Here is a 19,836-nt window from a genome sequence, read left to right as displayed (position 1 = left end):
AAAGGGCTATTTTAATAATGTTTCTGTTATAATAAAGGCAACACTTTGGTTCAGATGTGTAAATATCAGTATACATGTTACGGGTTTAGAGTAAATGAAGATGGCACACGGCACAAATTTAAAAAGTTTCAGGTTCTTTGAGGATGATTATTTGGAAAGATGCAGCTGCAGGTTTAATGCTCTTTTATTTTAATATAGTAAAATATATTTTATAACATAAACCATTGAAATAAATCAATAAATAGGAACATTTTAATGTTTTTTGGCAGATTTCTCTAGATATTTGTTTCTTTCTACCTTTCTTCACATGGAAGTCATAATCGGTTCAAGAGGAGTATCAATATAAAATATGATAACAGTAAGTACAGATGCAGTTATGCTTCTACTTCAGTCAGAATAAGTAAAGGAAACACTTTTTAAATCAAACATTTATTTACCGGTGACCTCATAGCACCTTTACAGGTTGAACAGTTTGACATGATGGTGACAGAAAAGCTTTTGAAGATCAGGTTTTGGCCACTTCCTCCTCTTTCTTGGGCTTTTCATCTTCATTCTCAGAGGAGGAAGACGAGGACGAATCTTTCTTATTTTTGCTCGGTGCAGCTGGAGCTGCTGCGTTGTTGACAGCAACCTTCTCGTCCTGCACGAGGTCTCCTTTGGGGGGAGTGGATTCGCCTCTCTTCACGGGGGCTTCGTCCTCCACTCGTCTCCGCTGCTTGGGCACCTCATCGTCAGGCTTTTGTTGGCCTGGAAACAAGGAGATCAAAGTGTGCTTAGCATCTCTCTGGCCCTTCGGCTCTCCTTCGATCTGTGTGGGATTTGATTTGAAGGGTGTGACGTTCAGGGAAACAACGCTCGTTTGCTTTCTCCTTTTTGTGAGAGGAGCCATTAAGACTTTGTGTCTTTTCCAACAGGACTTACCGCTGTGCAGCGCATCTTCTAAAGAAAAGTCCAAGCTGTCGGGAAAGAGGAGGATGAGTATGGATTCCCAATATATATATATATATATATATATGTATAGAACTATTTCTACTGGACAGTTGTAACTGACTATCCCGAGTATTATTCCTCCTGTGCAGAGAGATGTTATTATATTTGAGCCAATAGGACGCGTCTAAACGCCATGACGCCATGCAGCACGTCTTGACCTCACCTTTCGGCCTCGGCGGTTATGCCCTGCATCAGCCGCTGGTAGTTATCCATTTCCGCCTCCAGCTTCATCTTCACACACAGCAGATTCCTGTTGTTTTCCGCGTGGCGCTCCACCTGGGCCCTCAACTCCTTCAGCTCCGCCTCCAGGTGCAGTATCGTCTGGTTGAGGGGCCCCAGGCGCTGGCCGTGCTCCACCTTGGAGCGGTTCAGGGCCTCCTCCAGATTGTAGATCTGAAAGGAGCACACAAAGTGGATTTTTAGCCTCTTTTTTCTGGGTTATTTTCGATCCACGGAGGCCCGACCTTCAACAAATAGAGCCGTGACCTTTTTAAAAGGTTCGCAGTTTGTTCTGTGACGCAAGAGCAGATCACAGGTGTCGGTGAGACGGGTGAAGAGTGCGTCTATCTTAAAGTAGCAGGTTTACGTAAAGACAGGGCAGTCAGGTGTGCTTGTGAAGAGGTCCGGTAGACCTTTTATCTGTCTGACTTTGATCTGACGGGTGTCACTGAGAGAAAAGGCATCTCCAAAACGTGTGAATAGACTTGTGTTTACCTTGCTTAGAAAACCCTGCAGCTTAATTTCCAGAGCTCTTTTCTCCACGTGCAGTCCCTTGAGCTCCGACTTTCCAGACTCCAGGTGCTCGTTATTTTGGGCCTCCGCCACCTTGATGTTTTCAAACTGGAGAGGGGGAAGAAAATGAGTGAGAGAAAAAAGAGAATGTGTGGCCTCGAGGATGCTGAAGGTCACGCACCTTGTTCTGGTACCACTCCTCGGTGTCCTCCAGGTTCTTCTTGGCGAGCTTGTCGTACTGGTATCGGATCTTGTTGACCACCTCGCCCAGGTCGGAGCTCCGAGACTCCATCTCCACCTTCACCTCGGAGTCCTTGACCTTCTCCAGCAGGACGTCCACCTCCTACGAGAGCCGCCGGTTACGAGTTTGCTATTCGTGACACATTCCTTGGATTGTGCTCCTCTCGAGCCTCACCTCTTTGTGCTCCTGCTCCAGACGAGCGAGGTCCTCCTTTACCAGATCGATCTCTCTCTTGATCTGCGTGTTGTTCAGATTGCTGTCCTCCCTGGTATTCTTCAGATCCTGCAGGTCTTTTTCTAATTCTTTCCCTGCCTTCTTCTCATCGTCCAGCCTGCACACAGAGGGGAGAAGCAACAATGATACACACAAACCATGGGGGGGCAAAATTTAAAAAAAAAGTTAGCATGAGATTCACTTTTTCTTGAAGTCTTCATTCGCCAGGTTGTTGTTTCCAATCTGGAGCAGCAGCTTGGCGTTGTCCATGGCGATGTCTTTGATCTGAGGAGATGAATGCATGACATGCCAGTAATATCCTTATTTGGATTCAATGTTTGGATTTAACCGCAAATATGCATTTTGGTCATATTTCATGAGGAGATTTATGAATGCAAAAATGTGCTCAGTATGAAATACAAACCTGCTTGTTGAGGTTGTCCAGAGGTTTCTCGACCTCATTCCAGTCGCGCACCTCGAGTGTTTTCCTCTTGGCCAGAATCCCATCGATCTCGTTCTCCAGGTCCTGGTTTTCCTTCTCCAGCTGTCTCGCCCGGAGCAGGTAGCCGGACAGTCGGTCGTTCAGACTCCGCAGGGTATGCTTGTCGCCCGCGGGGGGCTCGGCAGGTGCGGCCGCATCCGCGGGGGGCTCTGCGTGTGCCGCCGGAGCGGAGTCTCTGTCCGTCTCGTTGCGCAGCACATTGCGCAGCCCCATCAGGCTCGCCACGGACACCCTGGAGCCCCTTCCCCCGGCTCCACCGAACATGCTGGCGGCGGTGTGTGAAGGCATGATTGCTGCTGGATGAGAGGGAGCTGAACCACAGGGAGCGGGTCTGACCGGAGAGCCACTGGATGGGTGTGATGGAGACAGGTAGGTTTTATACCTGGTTTTTACGCACGCATCCGCCCCGAGCTTTACCATTGGCTCCCGGTGCCCAGCACCACTCCTGGACAAACTGGTTCACACGCAACATTCAAGTATTTCATGTTTTTATTTATTTATTCCCTCACTGTTATTCTGCACTTGTCCTCTTGATTGGACGCGTGCAGAGTTTTGGGGGAGGGGATGGGTGGTCCTTGTCGAGCTTAAAAGCAGGTGATGCAGAGGGCTGGAGGTACCTTCACGGCTCACCTCGTCGGCTTCTGGGTCTCACCTCACCGGTACAAGCTGCAATATGTCTAGACCGAGAGACTACAGCAGCCAGTCCTACTCCCCCGGCATCACGGGGCCGGTCAAGAGCTTCCCGACCGACGACAATAACGACACGTCGGGCAAATCCACGGAGAAGGACGACATGATTGGACTCAACGACAAGTTCGTCCGGTTGATCGACAAGGTGTGTACATTACATTTGTATTATTATTATTATATTAATTAAAACAGTTGGGCTACATGTTTCAATTCAATTCAATTCTTTTCAATTTTCAATTCAATTCAATTTTTCAATTCAGTTTATTGCTATACAATCCCACATCGGATCAGGAAAAACTCCCCAAATAAATGAATTAATTGATTTATTAAGATATTATTATAATTATAGATTATTTGCTACTTTTTAACTATAATAAACAAAAGGCTATAATACATAATGACGTTATCTATTATATTATATATTAAACAATAAAGATATGAAGATTTGTTCTCGCTTTAAATGTTTTTTTTTGTCTACTATAATTTAAACAATATTCTAATTACTTGATTTAATTCAATTATTTTCTTTTTTTTCTTTTTTATGTCTTAGTAATTCAGTTTCTTTGTGGCCTTCATTCCCTCATTTGAACCAACGGAAAATGTCGTAATAACAATTTCAAGTTAACAACAAGCTTTTCTGTTGAGGTTATACCATTTTTAATAACCTGACCTGTATAAGCATCTGTCAGCTGTAATGAATTCTGTAACCGGAGGCCATGAAAAGTGTCCCTTTGCTTCACTTCAGGTGTACACTGTAGGAGGTGCTTGTAGGGCGCCACCTTGTGGACAACGATACACCTTTCAGTCTGAGGGCTGTGGGTCATCAGCCAGTCAACGTAACGAATTATATGGACTCAGTATTGTTTCGCTCCCAACTATACCAGACAATGACGACAGCCAATCAAATTGCAGCGGCTTTGAGCATGCGCATTGCCAAGATTATGTTGGTTTTGCCTCACACGCAGAATTGTAATAATAAACCACACTTCTATTTTGTTGCCAGCAGGTGGGGCTAAAGTTAAATATTTAGACTTAATTAGACTTATTTAGATTTAATAACAAAAGTTAGCATCTATAGCTACAGTATATATTTACACATGTTCCCCATCGCATGAAATAACGGGACTATTTTGTCTGCCTTAGGTGAAATACCTGGAGGATGAGAACAAGAAGCTTGACACGAAGAGGAAGATCCTCAAGGACCAGGGCGACTACGAGGGGAAAGTTGACGACATCGTCAAGCACCTGGAGAACGAGATGGACCAGCAGATCCAGAACCTGCTCCAGGACCAAGAGAAACTGCAGGCGGAGCTGCTCCAGAGCCAGGAGGAGGTGGAGGACACCAGGAGGAGGTCCGTCAACTTTCAATATGTCCTTATTTGGAGGAGAATATGTTAATTGTTTTCCACAGCTCAAAACGTCATTATTGGAACAGATTCACCCTTTCTATTGGTTTCAGGTATGAGGAGGATTTAGCAAAGAAAGCTGAACTTGAGGACGAGTTTATTATCACCAAAAAGGTACTTTCTGTCTTTTATGCTGCTTTTTTTGTATTCCTTTTAAAGACATAGTCTCTCGTGAAGTTTGAAATACATGATAGTACTTTCTGTAATGGCCTTTCTGTTTTTTAAATGTGTGCAACAGGAGGTGGATGGAGGTCACTTGGAGACAGTAGATCTGGCCCTGGAGCTGGAGGACCTAATAGGGAAACTGGACTTCCTCAGGCTTGGCTATGACGAGGTAAATGCACGGTTTGTTGTATTTTTCATTGTTGGTTATATATCGCTGTTGGACCCGAAGGAGGCGCTTAGTCTGTGGTACCCGTGTCTGGACCCCCGCAGGAGATCAAGGAGCTGGAGTCGCTCATCCAAAACGAGACAGTGGTCCTACGCGACAACAGCAAGCGGTCTCTGGACATGGACAAGATCATCGAGGGAGTCAAGAGCCAGTACGCCAACATGGCCACCCGCACCAGGGAGGAAGCCGAGCAGTGGAACCAGAACAAGGTGAGGAGGAGGAAGATTATCTCTTAAACCAGCTCCAGTTACAGACAGACGTGGTACAAATGTGACCCCCCCCTCCCTCGTCCCCTTAGATGGATGCCATGGCCTCAACTGCAGGACAGCAGGAGAAGGATGTGCGTGATTTGAGGAGGGAGATCTCCGACCTGGTGCGCCACATCCAGAGGCTCAACGGGGACCTGGAGGCCCTCCAGAGGAAGGTTGTGATCCCGCAGATAAAGCACTGCCAGAGTTCATCCGTTCAGCCTCATCTGATGATCTCTTCCCAACTCTGCGTTCGATGTTAGGAGGAGTCCCTGAAGAAGAACATCGTCGACGTGAGGGCAGAAGGAGACAAGAACCTGGAGATGTCTCAGCAGGACATCGCAAAGCTGAAGGAGGCCTTGAGGCGGGCCAAGCAAGACTTGGCCGGGCAGATCCGCGAGCACCAGGAGCTGATGAACCTGAAGCTGGCGCTGGACATCGAGATCGCCACCTACCGCAAGCTGCTGGAGGGCGAGGAGCAGAGGTATGTGAGATCACGTCGGTTGTCATGTATCGCCGTGCGTCAAAGCTCCAACTAACAACGGTCTCTGTCTCTGTCTCCTGTGAAGGATGAACCACCTCATGCGCAACGCAGGTGAGAACCTTTTAGTTCTTTTGCGACCCCCAGGTGTGGAACCACTCGTGTTAAACCAGTACACCAGTGAAGGCCTCAATATACACTGGGCACAAAATCCTGCATCCATTTCATGCATATCAACATTCTCATGACTGATGAAATCGAACCTCTCTTTCGCTCAGATTTCTAAAAAACAAACCAACCAATCCACGTCCTTACTTGCACGCAGACGTTCCTCCGCCATCGAAGCAACACCTGCCCGAGGAGCCACGAGCCCCAAAACCCCCCGTTGTCCCGGCCGACGCCGTCCTCCCGGCGCCGTACCCGGCCTCCAAGAAGTGCCTGCTGATCCGGGTGGAGGTGGAGGCCGGCAGAGTCGTGTCCGAAAGCTCCCATTACTCCGAAGATTGACCAGCGAGGTCCGTCACACCTCTCCGTCTACAGCATTACAGTAAAATCCGCAAAATGTGAATAAAATAATAAATTAAATAAATTAAACTCCTTGGGAATCATCCAGAAAGTGGCTTTTAAATGCAATAGTCGCTGTCCGTGTGCTTTCTTGCATAACAAAAGCTTCTTGGAAGGTGGGATGTTTTTTCCTAGAATCCAGAGACGTTTTTGTTTATGTCAAGCAGTGTGTGTTTTAAAAATCCTCTCTAATCTTTGTTGGCCTTCTCAAAGACTCGTGTTCTCGGTACCATCGTTGTGTGTTCCCTCGTGCCTTTTGTGTCTTTGTGGAAACGAAAAGCACCCGTCTGACGGTGTAAAGGTTACGTGAACAATAAAACAAGTAACAAGGGTTGAATGTCTTTTCCTTCTGCTTTATACCTCAAACATGTCCAGAAGTCATGAGGGCATCAACGTTTACTATTCAATATTTACAATTGGACACGAACAATACATTGTCTGCTCTCTTTTTCATTTACATTAATACACACAGAGTATATAGTCGCTTGAAGAAAATACATTTTCGTGAAGTCATTCAAGCAAATCAGCATATTTTCTGTAACTGTAATATGAAAAGAATCCAGACGCCGTGTGTTTCCACAGATCAGTCATCAGGAGCTGGAGCCCGGCAGTCTCGTCCTGTCCTCCTCTCCCGGTTCTCCTCGGTCTCACGTGCACAATATTCTGAAGTGGAAAAACACGCTATAGAACGTGAGCGAGGCAACGCGTGCAGACGACACGGTGGCGGTGGACCCTGACCCCCATCCCCCCTCGTGTCCCATCACAGTCGGGCCTCGTTTGCTCTTTAACTGGATTAAAGTCTCTTCTCCACCCACGCACTGTACACGCACGTCTAAAAAACGCACTTTTGATCGGGGGAAACCAATAGCACGGCATATATTCTGGCGTTTAATCAAGTTCCCAAATAGTAATCGAATTTCCCCTTGGATCACTTTTAGTGTGCGTGGACGCGGCCGGTGCTTTTACGATGCTTAAGCTCCCAGTGACAGTTTATCTAAATATGGCCAAAACTGGGAACTCATTTCCAACTCTAACTTGCGCCGCATGGTTTTCGTGTCGTGCACGTTCGTGCTTGAGGCTCTCATTTCCTCACGTCTTGGAGATGAATTATGGACTCCCCTCTTCAGCCTGCATACCAGTGTGTAGATAAACACCAAGTAGGAGTAAACATTGCACGCAGATGGAGAACAAATCGACTACCTGATATGCAGAGCAGGCGGAGACAAAATGAGGGCTTTTGAGCTCTACGTTTATGGGATGTATACAACACTTTACACAGGGGCAGTTTCACTCCTTCATCATGTTATTATACTGAGAGTGTACGTTCCTTCAGCCCTCTATTGTCCCGGAGAGACATCAGGACAATGTTAGCATGTGCTTGGTTTAAATGTTGTCAAGCCAAATTATGAAATGAATGGGGGGTTACAGACAGAAAGGATATTTCAGCTGAATCAACGGATGGGTTTCTGTTGTGTTTTTAAATATCACATTTCCTCAGACCGACACCTCCACCGATCCCTGGGTCCTCCGCCTCCACCTGTCTCTGAGTTTCTGGAGAAGCTTGTACGCGGGTTCCGTGTACTGCCTGTTGGCGAGGCCGAGCACCAGCGGCACCACCGCCATGCTGCCGATGCCGGTGCACGACAGCACGATGTGAGTGGCGGAGCTCCGCTTGGTGTCGATGATCAAGAAGGCGATGCACACGTGCATGTAAATGAGGTAGGGCACCCAGCACGCGAGGAACGTCAGCGACACGGCCACCACGCAGCGCGTGTAGCGCAGGTTCAGCCTCTGCTCGTGGTCCGAGGCCTGGCTTCCCCGCTCCACCGAGCGATGGAGGCGACACATGTCCTTCAGCTGGCCTCGGGTGATCCACAGAACACGGCCGGTCATGCCAGCGATTGTTAGTATGGCGGGCAGGACGAGTCCATACACCTCCAGGTAGATGAAGGCGTTGGGGAACACTCGCCTGTACGAGCAGCACTTGGTTCTGTTCGGCGAACAGTTTGAAAGCGGCGTCGCGTTTTGGCCGCTTGCACAGCAGCCGTTCCAATCCGGGCCCGTCCAGTTGTTCCACCCGAAAGCGGGCAGGGACGCGTACAGAAGCGCCGGCGCCCAGACCGCGAGCAGCGCCAGAGGGAAGCTGCGATGCATCCACAAGTTACTGTAGTGCAAGGGGTCGACGATGCAGATGTAGCGCTCGTAGTGGACCATGACCAGGTTGAAAAGGAACGCTAGGAAGAGGAAGTTTGGGAAAACGTGAGCCACCAGGCAGGAGCTGAGACTCAGCTCCCGGTTCAGGCCCATCAACGGTATGAAGGGCAGCGCCACGCCCGTGCACAGATCCGCCACCAGGAGGCTGAGGAAGAAGTAGTTGGGCGTGTTGTGGAGCTGGCGGTTGCAGGCGATGCCCAGTATGATGACGAGGTTGGCCAAGATGATGGAGGTCGACAGCGGTATGGTGATGGCGTAGATGAGCTGCTCCGCCGAGAGCAGAGGGTGGGAGTCGTTGCAGTCCATCATGTGTGAGATCTGTGGACCTCCTCCCCTTCGCAGACTGGTTCTACTCCCATCAAGGCACAGCTACCCTGCAGGGGGGGGAAGGAGGTTCAGCTAAGGAACCTCTTGAAAGTCAAGATCAAGTGTCAAACACCTATCATTGGGAAGAAAGAGAAAGAGAAACCCTCCTCGGTGAATTCAAGGGAGCATGTTTCTATTTATATTCCCAAAAATATCACATTTCTTCTTTTGGTGTCACAACACTATCTGTCTTCTCTTAACCAGTGAAACCAATGTGACCTGTTTGTGAGCTCTCAGGCGAGATTTGAGGCCGCTGTCATTCAATAATTGATCAGCTGGGACTGGAGTTACACCCCGTTTTGTATCTGTTATATGTCCCCAGATCATTTAATGGTTTATGGTCAAGGGACATATTCCCATTGAACTACAATAAACCATATATTACACATAGTTGTATTTGTCTATATGTTTTATAAATATACTTTATTATGTTGGGCTATCTCTGACTGCGTGCAACAGCTGTTAATGTGCAAAAGCGAACATTATATTACGATCTTACAAATAAACATTGCAAAATGTCAGTATTTCCAATGTCCACATATATAACATACCATGTGCTAACCAGCTCAATAAAGGGAATTTTATGGTATCAAAGTCCTGCGACAGTTTCAACAAATAAAGCCTTTAAAGGGTCTTTAAAGGGTGAATACACAGAAATAAATTGGTTTAACTTACTGCTAAATTACTGCTTTAATGCTAGTTGGTTGAATTTAATGAGTTTTTTCTCCCCTGAAATGTGTTTTAAAGCCACTTTTTCAAATGTCTTTTAATACTTTTCTTTTTAAAGAAATAAAACAATGCTTTTCAACAAGAAAGAAAATGTAAAATAATTTGACATCCTGCAATAATGTAGAAAGTAGTTTGAAAGAGTAGAAATTATGCTATACTTGAAAATAAATCGCCGGAAATAAATAAGAATTATTTTCAAAGTATGACTTTTTTTTAAAAATAAGAAAACAACAACAAACCTATGAAGGCTTTCACCTGTTTTTTGGGGGGGGATACACAGTCCAGTCATGTATCCTTTGGCAAAGGAAATGCAAATAAAGAACCGCTTCTTCTCACTCTCCTGATGCCTCCGACCCTTTTGCATGTCACATCCACGAGCAGAAGATGCCGTCTTCCACGTGAACTACAGGAGCTTCTTCTTTATTGTTTAGCAATCCTCTCAGTCAAGTCACAGCAGCCTCGCCACAAACTAGAAGGAAGCGAGAGCGAGAGGCCAAGTGGAAGGCTGTTCCTCTCAGATACTTTAAAGGGGAAGTGCACGCTGAAGGAGGAGGCTGCAGCAGTTCTACTGACGGTGGGGTCGCGGGGGTCACGCTGAGGGTGAGGCAGCACGGTACGTTAACCCTTCACATACTAACTCACCACCTTGCAGCTTATGTTCACCACTGTCCAGGAGTGCGGTTCGCATCCGCGCATGGAAGAAGGATGGAAAGCTGCTATCGCTGCAGCCTGAATATGATAAGGACATTCCTGGGTAACATCAGCCGGCCTGGCATGTGGTTTGGGTTCACTCCCTACAGTGAAGGCCCCCCCTAGAGGCTTCTGGTGTTTATGAAACCTCAGTTAGAGAACATAAGGAAAATCCAACTATTAATAATATTTTCAAGCCAAGAGGGAGTCTCTTGATACTCCAAGAAGTTTACAACTTTTAAGCTGTCCCAAGGGGGAAATAATATTGTTTATCAAAATATAGAGAAGCTGGACAATCGCGCCTGTCTTTAGAATTTTTTGACAAAAGTGGGAGTTTTAAATGGGAAGTGAGTGATTTAAATTATTTTTTCTTTTTATTTATTTCAGCATTAATGAAATGGTTTAGGAGCTCAAAGATGGGAAATAAATAAATCAATGGAGAAATTATTTTAGAAATCAATAATGAAATTAATTAATACCGAAACAAAATATAGAAAGAAATCAAAACAAGCAATATTATTTATTCTTTCATTGCCCTACAATATATGTATTTATCATTTTTCGGGCAAGATTTTCATTGTAGACTTTGAATGTCACTTTTGGGCCCCAATGAAATAACGAAGTAAAATGTGAGCTACTGTACGCGTACGTAGCGACTAGCAGTAAGCTAACGCTAACTCTCAGCAAGAAAACGAATAAGTTATTAAATGTCTAATTATTTTTTGTTTAAATCCTGATAGGATTAGCCTTACCGTAATTAACACAATGAAAGCCAACCTGCAATTTTATAATTCAGTTTCAGAAACACTCAAACATTCCTTCAAAATGAGTCAGTATACGGCCATAGCATACTCCAAGTAGGTCAACGCAGATGCCGAGATGAATTTGCTCTCTATTTGGCCCTAAACATACATATACAACAGTGTGTACGCCTGAATTCATAACAGCTGTCACACACGTCTGAAATTTAAACACAGTGTTGAATGGAAGGCCGGCGGTGACCGGTTCTCTTCGCCAAACACGGAACTTTCCCTGATAGTCTGGAGCAGACCTGGTGCTGTTCGAGATGGACGAGCTCCCGTCAGATAATGGTTTTAAACAGAGATGTCCCCGGGCCCGGGAGCGTCTGGGAAGACACTACGCAGGGAGGCCGAGCTGGACATGAAACCACAACATCTTCACATTACATTGGAGGAGATGGAGCATCTTGGCTTTCTGAGAACACCGGATCCTATTCTACACCAGTGATCTAATCTGCTTGTTTCGTACACAGTGGAAACATTTAATGTGACATGAATAATCACGGCGCGTCCAAAGACAAAGGAGATCAAAGCGTTTTAGTCAAGCTAGTTAACGTTAGCTGAGACGTATGGCGCCACTTCCTTGTTAGCTGAAACTTATGCCACCACTTCCTCGCTAGCTAACGTTAGCTGAGACGTATGGCGCCACTTCCTCGTTAGCTGAAACTTATGCCACCACTTCATCGCTAGCTAACGTTAGCTGAGACGTTTGGTGCCACTTCCTCGTTAGCTGAAACTTATGCCACCACTTCCTCGCTAGCTAACGTTAGCTGAGACGTTTGGCGCCACTTCCTCGTTAGCTGAAACTTATGCCACCACTTCCTCGCTAGCTAACGTTAGCTGAGACGTTTGGCGCCACTTCCTCGTTAGCTGAAACTTATGCCACCACTTCCTCGCTAACTAACGTTAGCTGCGACATATGTCGGCACTTCCTCGCTAGCTAACGTTAGTTAAGGTGTATGGCACCACTTCCTCGCTAGCTAACGTTAGCTGAGACGTATGGCGCCACTTCCTCGTTAGCTGCGACTTATGCCGCCACTTCCTCGCTAACTAACGTTAGCTGTGACGTATGTCGGCACTTCCTCGCTAGCTAACGTTAGTTAAGGTGTATGGCGCCACTTCTTCACTAGCTAACGTTAGCTGAGACGTATGTCGGCACTTCCTCGCTAGCTAACGTTAGTTAAGGTGTATGGCGCCACTTCTTCACTAGCTAACGTTAGCTGAGACGTATGGCGCCACTTCCTCGTTAGCTGAAACTTATGCCACCACTTCCTCGCTAGCTAACGTTAGTTAAGGTGTATGGCGCCACTTCTTCACTAGCTAACGTTAGCTGAGACGTATGTCGGCACTTCCTCGCTAGCTAACGTTAGTTAAAGTGTATGGCGCCACTTCTTCACTAGCTAACGTTAGCTGAGACGTATGCCGGCACTTCATCGCTCCAGGAGACACTGGAGGTGTCCTGAAACTCAAATAGGAGGGATAAAATAAATAATCTGCTTTAATTGCTTTACACTTCCTAATTTCTTTCACGGCTTCTAATTCCTGACGTTCGCAGCTCAATTTATCAGGTACACCTCATCTGACACAAAATGTAATCTCTTAATTTACATAAATCTTACATGTTACACTTAAATTAACTATAACGTTCTTTTAATGAAAATTATTTCTCGCCCCTAACCGGCCAGAAAGTGAGCTGAAACCAGTTGGAACAAACATATCTAAACTGAATCCCTTATTAACAATATTTTGAATCAATTAATATCCTAAACTCAGCAGGTGTTTTTTTTCCTCAGTCAGTTTTTGTGAAACAGATTTTACTGGTTTGTCAGACATGTTTACCTTGGCACCTGCACCTGCGTGTCTCTCTGTGCTCAACCGATTTGTTCGGCTTCGGTTGTCAGCTCAGCAATACGAGCTGCAATTTAATAGACCGGGCTTTTGGCCCTGTGGAGGTTGAAAAGTGATAACCCTTCAGGCGACTCCTCGCCTTTGTCTTCACGCAGGCTGACCTTTGAGGCCAAACACCCTGGTGTGACAGATGAGGAAAATATCCTGCCATCAGGGAACGCCACACTTCACAGGTGTTATTTTACCCTCCGGTCACTAAATGGGCTGCTAAGACACTGCTGGATGAGTTTTGTGCAACCTCTAATGCAAAAATACATAGAAAATAAAAGAAATGTGTTTATATTTTGTGCCTGACTATACACCACCACGAGTCCACGCCTTCGAGAAGCACACAAACAAAACATGTCTGCACACAATGAGCTCAGGATCCAGGTACTTGTGTGCAGGATACTGATTGACGGTTGTTTTCCACCTCAATGTGACTTACGGAGTCTGGTATTCATCAGGGCGTCTGGAACCTGTCCATTACGTCTTGATTTGTATGTGTAATACAGCAGAAACAACATTTCACATGTTCACATGGAGCAAACCACGGCAGAGGACAGATTCTGGTTGGTCCGAGGCCCAGGAATAGCTTTGGTGCCGGTCTATTTTTAAAGTATATCTTGTGGAGCATCAGAAACATACTGTGTATTTGTCGTTGTAGCCGGAAGACAGGAAGATAAATGTGGCATTCAACAGGAGTAATGACTTAATAAAGCTCCGAATCCTATTTGTTTGCTAGTGGAGGCCCAGTGGGCTTAACATAGCCTTATCTATTAAATGATAACAATCTGGATTTGGTATTCAAGACACGGTAATATGCATTTAGGCATTAAAAATCAAAAAGGTCAGCCACTATGACCACCTTCCTATTTGTCTCACTTGTTGCTTAGCGCGTATTTAAACAGGAAGTTAGCCCTTCCTTTTAAATAAAGTTGGTTAAAATAACACATAATCGACTGTTTTGTACTAAAGGCAGAGGGCAACCAGAGCAACTTGTGGACACGCTTTACAATATTGCCGCTTTTTCAAACAAACAGCTGTTTAACATCTGAATTTAAATTAATGAGGGAGATGTTTGTGATGTTGTCATGAGGTGAAAATACACAATGAGACGTCAAACAGTTGAGTTCACTTGAGTTTAATAAGGGCACTTAAATCATTTGACTCAAGCCTATTAATAAATCCTAAACCTAAATTAAACTACAACTCATTTGAAAGGCTTGTTCTTAGTCTTTCACATCCAATATGGAAAACAACACAGCCAATTATATTTGTTATCGTGTACCGGCCGCCGGACGACGAGCTTCCCTACCTGGGTCCGGCTCCGTTGGCGTCTCCGCGCTAGTTCCATCGTGGACGGTGGACCTCGATAACAAATATTTGTTTCATTCATTATTTCTGTGCGGCCCGGAACCAAAGGACCTGTACCGGTCCACGGCCCGGTGGTTGGGGACCACTACCATAAGGGGTCCCATCGTCCGCCCGACTGACTCACATCCTCCCGTTCCTCATATCCGATCAAACCGCAGTCTAAACAAGAGGTCGCGTTCACGTGACCCCAAAAAGATGACCACGCTGTGCTCGAGCATGAACTCACTGCTAAGTAGAAAGTACTGTTTTCAGAGAAAGAACATTATTTATTATGTTGTATTTACACTTAAGAGTTTACATGAGATAATTCCTGAACAATGTATCCGAGACCACAAATGTTCTTAGAGAAACGATGATGAAAACAACTGATAACGAAGACCAAAGGAAATCCTCTTCTGTCACAGGCAGCGGCCGCTGTAATGCATCTCTCTTGGACTCTTTTGCTCTGTTTAGAGTCTCAGATTCTTGAACAAGAGCATACTTAGTAATAAGGGAACGGTTTGTTTTAAACAATCAGATTAGAAACTTCAGTCTAGACAAAAAAAAAAAAAGTCATTAAATGATCTTCCTGATAAAAACTGGCGAAATGTTGTTTCGGATGCTATAATCCCAGTAAAGCAGGTCAGATACGAAGGCGAGACCACACACAAAGATTTAAAAAATCCTGAGGAGAGGGGGAACACGTTCTCAAAGTGAGAGAGAACAAAATGTCTGATGGTTAAAACGCCTCGGCTCCGTTTCCCTCGGCTCGTCTTCCTCTTTACCGGTCGGGTCGCTGGAGGCAGAAGACCTTCGCCTGGTTGTCTCCTGAAGCGGTTACGGCGAAGGAAGCTTCCCTGGAGGAGAGATCAAGAAAAGACAAAAGACACATATTTTAGTGATTGAAGAAATAAAAATGTTCAGATTGGAGACAATGAGGCCGCGACGTCGTACCGGTTGATGGTGAAGTTGAGGATCTCGGCGGTGTGGCCGCGGTACTCGGCCACCACGTTGCCGGAGCGGCCGTCCCAGAGGCGCAGCGCTCCGTCTAAGCAGCAGGTGGACACCACGGAAGAAGACTCCTCCCACTGCAGGTGAACGATGCCGGCCTGGAGGACCACGGAGGGGGAAATAAACAAGACGGTTCAGGCGTCTCCGTGTGTATAATTCAACATGTCATCTACACACAGGCCACATCTACTGGACTGGACCTCCGCGTTGAGCTTTATACAGTTATGACAAGTGAGGATCCACGGCGGTACTAAAGCTAAACTGCGCGGCGGTACCTCGTGCTGGCACCTGTGCCTCAGGACCTGCGTGGCGAGGTCGTATATGGCCAGCGTCCCGTCCAGGTACGCCACAGCAACGAGAGGCAGGCTGGGGAGGACGAGAGGGACGAGACGTTTAATGAACCGGAGCCGAGCTGGGAAACTCCCCTCCCCCCCCCCCCCCCGGACATAATTTATACTTCTCCGCAGTGTAACGACTCTCAAAGTCGTTCTCAACTCACATGTTGCAGAATCCCACAGATTCGACGGAGTTGGCTTCTGCCTCGGCATTCGGCCCTTTGGCTTTGCCCCCGTCCAAAGAGAACGTGCCAACCACCTTTACACACACACACACACACACACACACACACACACACACACAGGTCAGAACACTTACAACACAAGAGGAGAGGGCAATGTTTCTGTGCTTCTCCGACACCCACCTTGCCCGTGACGGTGTTGATGAGTTTGGATAAACCGTCCACTGAACCGGTCAGCACCAGAGAGCCGTCCTTGTTACACGCCAGGCAGGTGAGCGCCCCCTTGTGTCCGTCCTGACCTGTCGGGCCGAGACAAAAACCAAACCATTTATGTAACAGTGGTGTGTGTGTGTTATCTGGGTCAGAAGCTCAGATACTCTCTGTATTGTGGATCACGGTCTATTTTTAAATCGAGTCTTACATAATTGGTTTATTTTTTGCGGCTCTTCGTCTGTTTTATGGGGCTGGAACTCTGCATTTGATTGATGGTTGATACTTTTACTGTTTCCCTTATTGGCTTTTATTTACTGTTTCCCATTAAGCAGTGACCTCTTTTAAAACCTCTCTCATCGTCACGATAAACGACTTTCCCCATCAGGGTTGGAGCAGCACGGTCACATGGAAAGTTCTCCAGAGAATCGCATCCATCCTCTAACACGGGGAAATAAATAAGTAATGTCTCATTGTCTCTCATCTAGATACCAAAGATCTCCTAAAAACCTTAAATGTAAAAGGATGGAGCTCCATCTTGAGCTGCCAGATTCACCTTTAATGACGTGGGCGGCGTTTCCCTGCTTCAAATCCCACACGCGTACCGTTCCGTCCTCATAACCCACCACAGCCCGTTTACCTGGAGAACAATCGGTGTAAAAAGTTCACAATTCATAGAGGAGGGGGTCTCCAGGTTATTATTTTGGGAGTGAATTTGTGTCTTCCGCCATCTCTCACCATCGGGGAGGACTTTGCCGCTGGTAGCCTGGCAGGCGGAGCTCTGGAAGGTTTTGCAGTCTCCTGAAGGGATCTTCCACATCCACACGTTGCCGTCGTCTGTACCCGCCAGCAGCACCGGCGCGCAGGGATGCCACTCCAACCACTGGGGAGGAAGCCGGGCAGACGGCCACAAAATAACTTCACACACAGATTAAGTCCCTCTAGTTTGCTACTGGGAGCCAACGAGCACGTCTAACGACCATCTCAGGTTGGTGCATCGCGAAAGGGTAAGAGTGAGCAGTTTGGGGTCGTGGGAGAGGAGCACGTCCTCTACAAGACCACACATTCTTAGCCAGAGACGTCATCCCCTCTTACGTCCTTCAGCCCACATAAAAGACTTTTCACAAGTGCTTACAGATGCTCAAACTAAAACAGACGCATGCGGAAAGAAGCCTCTTACGGGATTACACAGTTACCTCCAGATCTCCCACTTCGAAGGACCAGATCTCCTCCTTGGCTTCCACTTTCCAGACTTTAATCATGCCGCTCATGTCGCCCGTCGCCACCATGGAGGAGTCGTGGCTGAACACGGCGCACGTCACAGAGTCTTTGTGACCTGCAGGGAAAACCACAAAAAAAAAAAAGAAAGAAAGGGAAACGGTCGCGGAAAAGGCCTCAAAAGTCACGTCGTGAACCTTCAGGTCTGCCTCCAACGCTCACCGGTGCACTCCAACAGGACTTCTCCGTCGCTCACCCTCCAGACGAAGGCCTTGTCGTCCTCCCCGCCCGTCACAGCCAAGCTGTTTGTGGCAGGATCCAGACTCACGCAGAACACCGAGCCTGGACAAAGAGTTTGGAGAAGCTCAACACACTCGCTCGGCCCGCAGCGTGAGATCGAGGCGAGGCGTTTCATTTTACCCCTGTGCTTGGAGAAGGTCAACTCGCTGTCGTCTTGGTCCTCTTCCATCTCGTCCTCGGTTTCCCAGCCTGCTTCGTCTTCTTTGGAGTCTTCGAAGTCGACGTCCTCCAAGTCGTCTGCCAAATCATCTTGATGAGAGGAAATTAAGAATATATATATATATATATATATATATATATATATATATATATAAAAGTACACAAACAGGTTAAATGACAAAAAAGGTACATGAACTAAAATATAGAATACTACACAAGAGCATTTAAAAACAACAACAACAAGGTGGTGTGGTTAATAACATTATACAGAAGGGCATTATTAAAAGGGGCCCCACGGATCCTGAGCCCTTAAAGTTCAGTTTGGGGGACACGTTGTCAAGTTGACAGTGTTCAACCAACCGGGATCAGGCTCCATCTCGTTCAGGTCGATGACTTCAATAATTTCCTCGTCTCCGAAGAGATTAATCGTGTTTTCCTGCGTGTTGTCCATGCTGCTAGCCGGCTGAAAGCTAGCAAAACAACCGAAAAACTAGTATAACCTCACGTTATCTACTCGACCCCTTAAAGAACCGGAAGTCAATAATTCCACTTCCGCTCACACACGTCGCCGTTAGTATTGTGTGAATATAAATATATATAACTATATTGTTAAATGTCTAAATTAACTGCCTCCCCATGTTTCCTTCACATGCTGCGGAGACTTTTTCAGAAGGCGGGCGCGCAGTGATGACGTAGCGGCGACCACCTCAGCGGTCGTTCGCCTGCGTGACCACCAGATGGCGCTGCGGTGCAGAATGATGACACTGGTCAGAAAAACACAGTTTGAAGGATGTTTAAAATATTGTTATTGTGTCATTTCCTCATAATAAACATAAATATTGTCATTAGCACTAAGACTTTATCATGATAGCATAATTATACTAATACACTGCTTCTAAACTACACAAGATATCCAAGCCTGATTTTATTAGATACTTTTTCTATTATTATTTAATTTGTTCTTAGTTTTTTTGTGGCTTTCCTCAAGAAGTTAAACGCAAATTGAATCCCCACAACTACTACTAATGATAATGATGATAGTCAATTTCATCCTCGGTGTCTTCTTCAGCGTCAGTATTTTTCTCAGGAAGCAGCACAGGAAGCAAAAGTCCTTTCACGTGCAAAAATAATAATTCTCGGCCACATACCGACTTCTTAAAATATCCCCGTGAAGTGTTCCTCATTGTGTAATTGTCCCTTTCAGTCGAAACATAAATCCTTCCCTCTCATTCCCTCCATGATTAACACTCAGTGGCCCTCTGGTGAACTGACACTTACGATTCATCACGCTCCATTACTGATGTGTGTTAGTGACACAAAACTGTAATTTACGTGGCTGTTATTACCGGAGCAAAGCGTAAGGGCTCTGCGTTGTGGGATTTTAAACTCAAATAACATGACGACGAAATTGGCTTTGTAGATAAATGCATTAATAATGCGAGAGCGTTACTGAAAATCAGCTTTTGGTGACAGTATCAAGCTCTTAAGAGATTAATAGGGAGTAAATCTCCCTCAATCTGTCCTCCACGTCACCTCTGTACAAGCCAATTTGTTGTAAATTCTCAGGTTTCCACCAGCTTGAATTCCTGACCTCTGACCTCTGGGAACAGGGAAGACAAACGCCTCTCTCTGGGTTGACGTTTGGAGATATTTGTGGGACCGCAGCTCCATTTCTTAAAGAAAACGAGCTCCCCTTCTCTTCCTTAATCGCTCCGTCAAAAGTTCCCTTGCCTGAAATATTTTATGAACACTTAACTCGGGTTTTTTAAAACTTTTTTATTTTTTATGACTCCAGCTATATGCTGCTGGCAGAGCTCATGAGCCCAAATAAGTTTTACTGGCTGCACAGGCCCCTCTTGCGCTTTAAGCCTCCCCTGGAAAAAAAAAAAATACAACCGTCTCATGATGTGGTGAGAAGTGG

At 46.1% G+C, this 19,836-nt stretch overlaps 4 protein-coding genes across 7 annotated transcripts; 1 reads left to right on the top strand and 3 right to left on the bottom strand.

The window, feature by feature from the left end:
• Positions 1-413: 413 nt before the first annotated feature.
• On the bottom strand, positions 414-3,038 carry LOC117742568 (keratin, type I cytoskeletal 18-like). Its single transcript, XM_034550072.1, has 8 exons — positions 2,601-3,038; positions 2,379-2,461; positions 2,138-2,294; positions 1,904-2,065; positions 1,705-1,830; positions 1,154-1,383; positions 922-956; positions 414-747 (listed from the first exon to the last, which is right to left on the bottom strand). Exons 1-8 carry the CDS (start codon positions 2,964-2,966, stop codon positions 506-508), a joined length of 1,401 nt encoding a protein of 466 aa, XP_034405963.1. The 5' UTR covers positions 2,967-3,038; the 3' UTR covers positions 414-505.
• Positions 3,039-3,278: 240 nt separating this feature from the next.
• On the top strand, positions 3,279-6,789 carry LOC117742604 (keratin, type II cytoskeletal 8-like). 2 transcript variants are annotated; one of them, XM_034550132.1, is made up of 9 exons: positions 3,279-3,513; positions 4,512-4,720; positions 4,828-4,888; positions 5,013-5,108; positions 5,210-5,374; positions 5,464-5,589; positions 5,677-5,897; positions 5,983-6,008; positions 6,220-6,789. In XM_034550132.1, exons 1-9 carry the CDS (start codon positions 3,352-3,354, stop codon positions 6,399-6,401), a joined length of 1,248 nt encoding a protein of 415 aa, XP_034406023.1. In that variant the 5' UTR covers positions 3,279-3,351; the 3' UTR covers positions 6,402-6,789. The 2 variants fall into 2 exon arrangements, with proteins under 2 accessions (XP_034406023.1, XP_034406032.1); XM_034550141.1 differs by having other exon boundaries at positions 6,173-6,276.
• A 418-nt stretch (positions 6,790-7,207) lies between these two features.
• LOC117742755 (G-protein coupled bile acid receptor 1-like) lies at positions 7,208-10,247 on the bottom strand. Of its 2 annotated transcripts, none has more exons than XM_034550385.1 (2): positions 10,007-10,247; positions 7,208-9,046 (listed from the first exon to the last, which is right to left on the bottom strand). In XM_034550385.1, exon 2 carries the CDS (start codon positions 8,979-8,981, stop codon positions 7,953-7,955), a length of 1,029 nt encoding a protein of 342 aa, XP_034406276.1. In that variant the 5' UTR covers positions 8,982-9,046; positions 10,007-10,247; the 3' UTR covers positions 7,208-7,952. The 2 variants fall into 2 exon arrangements, with proteins under 2 accessions (XP_034406276.1, XP_034406269.1); XM_034550378.1 differs by having other exon boundaries at positions 10,023-10,247.
• A 4,514-nt stretch (positions 10,248-14,761) lies between these two features.
• aamp (angio-associated, migratory cell protein) lies at positions 14,762-18,598 on the bottom strand. Of its 2 annotated transcripts, none has more exons than XM_034550154.1 (11): positions 18,276-18,598; positions 17,877-18,005; positions 17,679-17,798; positions 17,435-17,574; positions 16,977-17,121; positions 16,795-16,878; positions 16,212-16,327; positions 16,011-16,105; positions 15,787-15,877; positions 15,455-15,609; positions 14,762-15,357 (listed from the first exon to the last, which is right to left on the bottom strand). In XM_034550154.1, the coding sequence occupies exons 1-11, from the start codon at positions 18,364-18,366 to the stop codon at positions 15,282-15,284; spliced, it is 1,242 nt and encodes a 413-aa protein (XP_034406045.1). In that variant the 5' UTR covers positions 18,367-18,598; the 3' UTR covers positions 14,762-15,281. The 2 variants fall into 2 exon arrangements, with proteins under 2 accessions (XP_034406045.1, XP_034406054.1); XM_034550163.1 differs by having other exon boundaries at positions 17,877-17,993; positions 18,276-18,587.
• Positions 18,599-19,836: the final 1,238 nt, after the last annotated feature.

Source organism: Cyclopterus lumpus, chromosome 2, assembly GCF_009769545.1.
Source record: "Cyclopterus lumpus isolate fCycLum1 chromosome 2, fCycLum1.pri, whole genome shotgun sequence".
NCBI classification, from domain to species: Eukaryota; Metazoa; Chordata; class Actinopteri; order Perciformes; family Cyclopteridae; genus Cyclopterus; species Cyclopterus lumpus.
Note: the sequence above shows the minus strand (reverse complement) of the source record. Positions and strands in the feature narration are given on the sequence as shown.

Coding starts and splice junctions, on each gene's coding strand:
- LOC117742568 (XM_034550072.1), bottom strand. CDS start 2,966: ATGCCTTCACACACCGCCGCCAGCATGTTCGGTGGAGCCGGGGGAAGG. Junction 2,462..2,600: donor TGGACAACCTCAACAAGCAG/GTTTGTATTTCA, acceptor TCATCTCCTCAG/ATCAAAGACATCGCCATGGA. Junction 1,384..1,704: donor TGCAGGGTTTTCTAAGCAAG/GTAAACACAAGT, acceptor TGCTCCTTTCAG/ATCTACAATCTGGAGGAGGC.
- LOC117742604 (XM_034550132.1), top strand. CDS start 3,352: ATGTCTAGACCGAGAGACTACAGCAGCCAGTCCTACTCCCCCGGCATC. Junction 3,514..4,511: donor TCGTCCGGTTGATCGACAAG/GTGTGTACATTA, acceptor TGTCTGCCTTAG/GTGAAATACCTGGAGGATGA. Junction 6,009..6,219: donor CCACCTCATGCGCAACGCAG/GTGAGAACCTTT, acceptor ACTTGCACGCAG/ACGTTCCTCCGCCATCGAAG.
- LOC117742755 (XM_034550385.1), bottom strand. CDS start 8,981: ATGATGGACTGCAACGACTCCCACCCTCTGCTCTCGGCGGAGCAGCTC.
- aamp (XM_034550154.1), bottom strand. CDS start 18,366: ATGGACAACACGCAGGAAAACACGATTAATCTCTTCGGAGACGAGGAA. Junction 17,799..17,876: donor GACCTTCTCCAAGCACAGGG/GTAAAATGAAAC, acceptor CTCTTTGTCCAG/GCTCGGTGTTCTGCGTGAGT. Junction 16,106..16,211: donor TCAACACCGTCACGGGCAAG/GTGGGTGTCGGA, acceptor GTGTGTGTAAAG/GTGGTTGGCACGTTCTCTTT.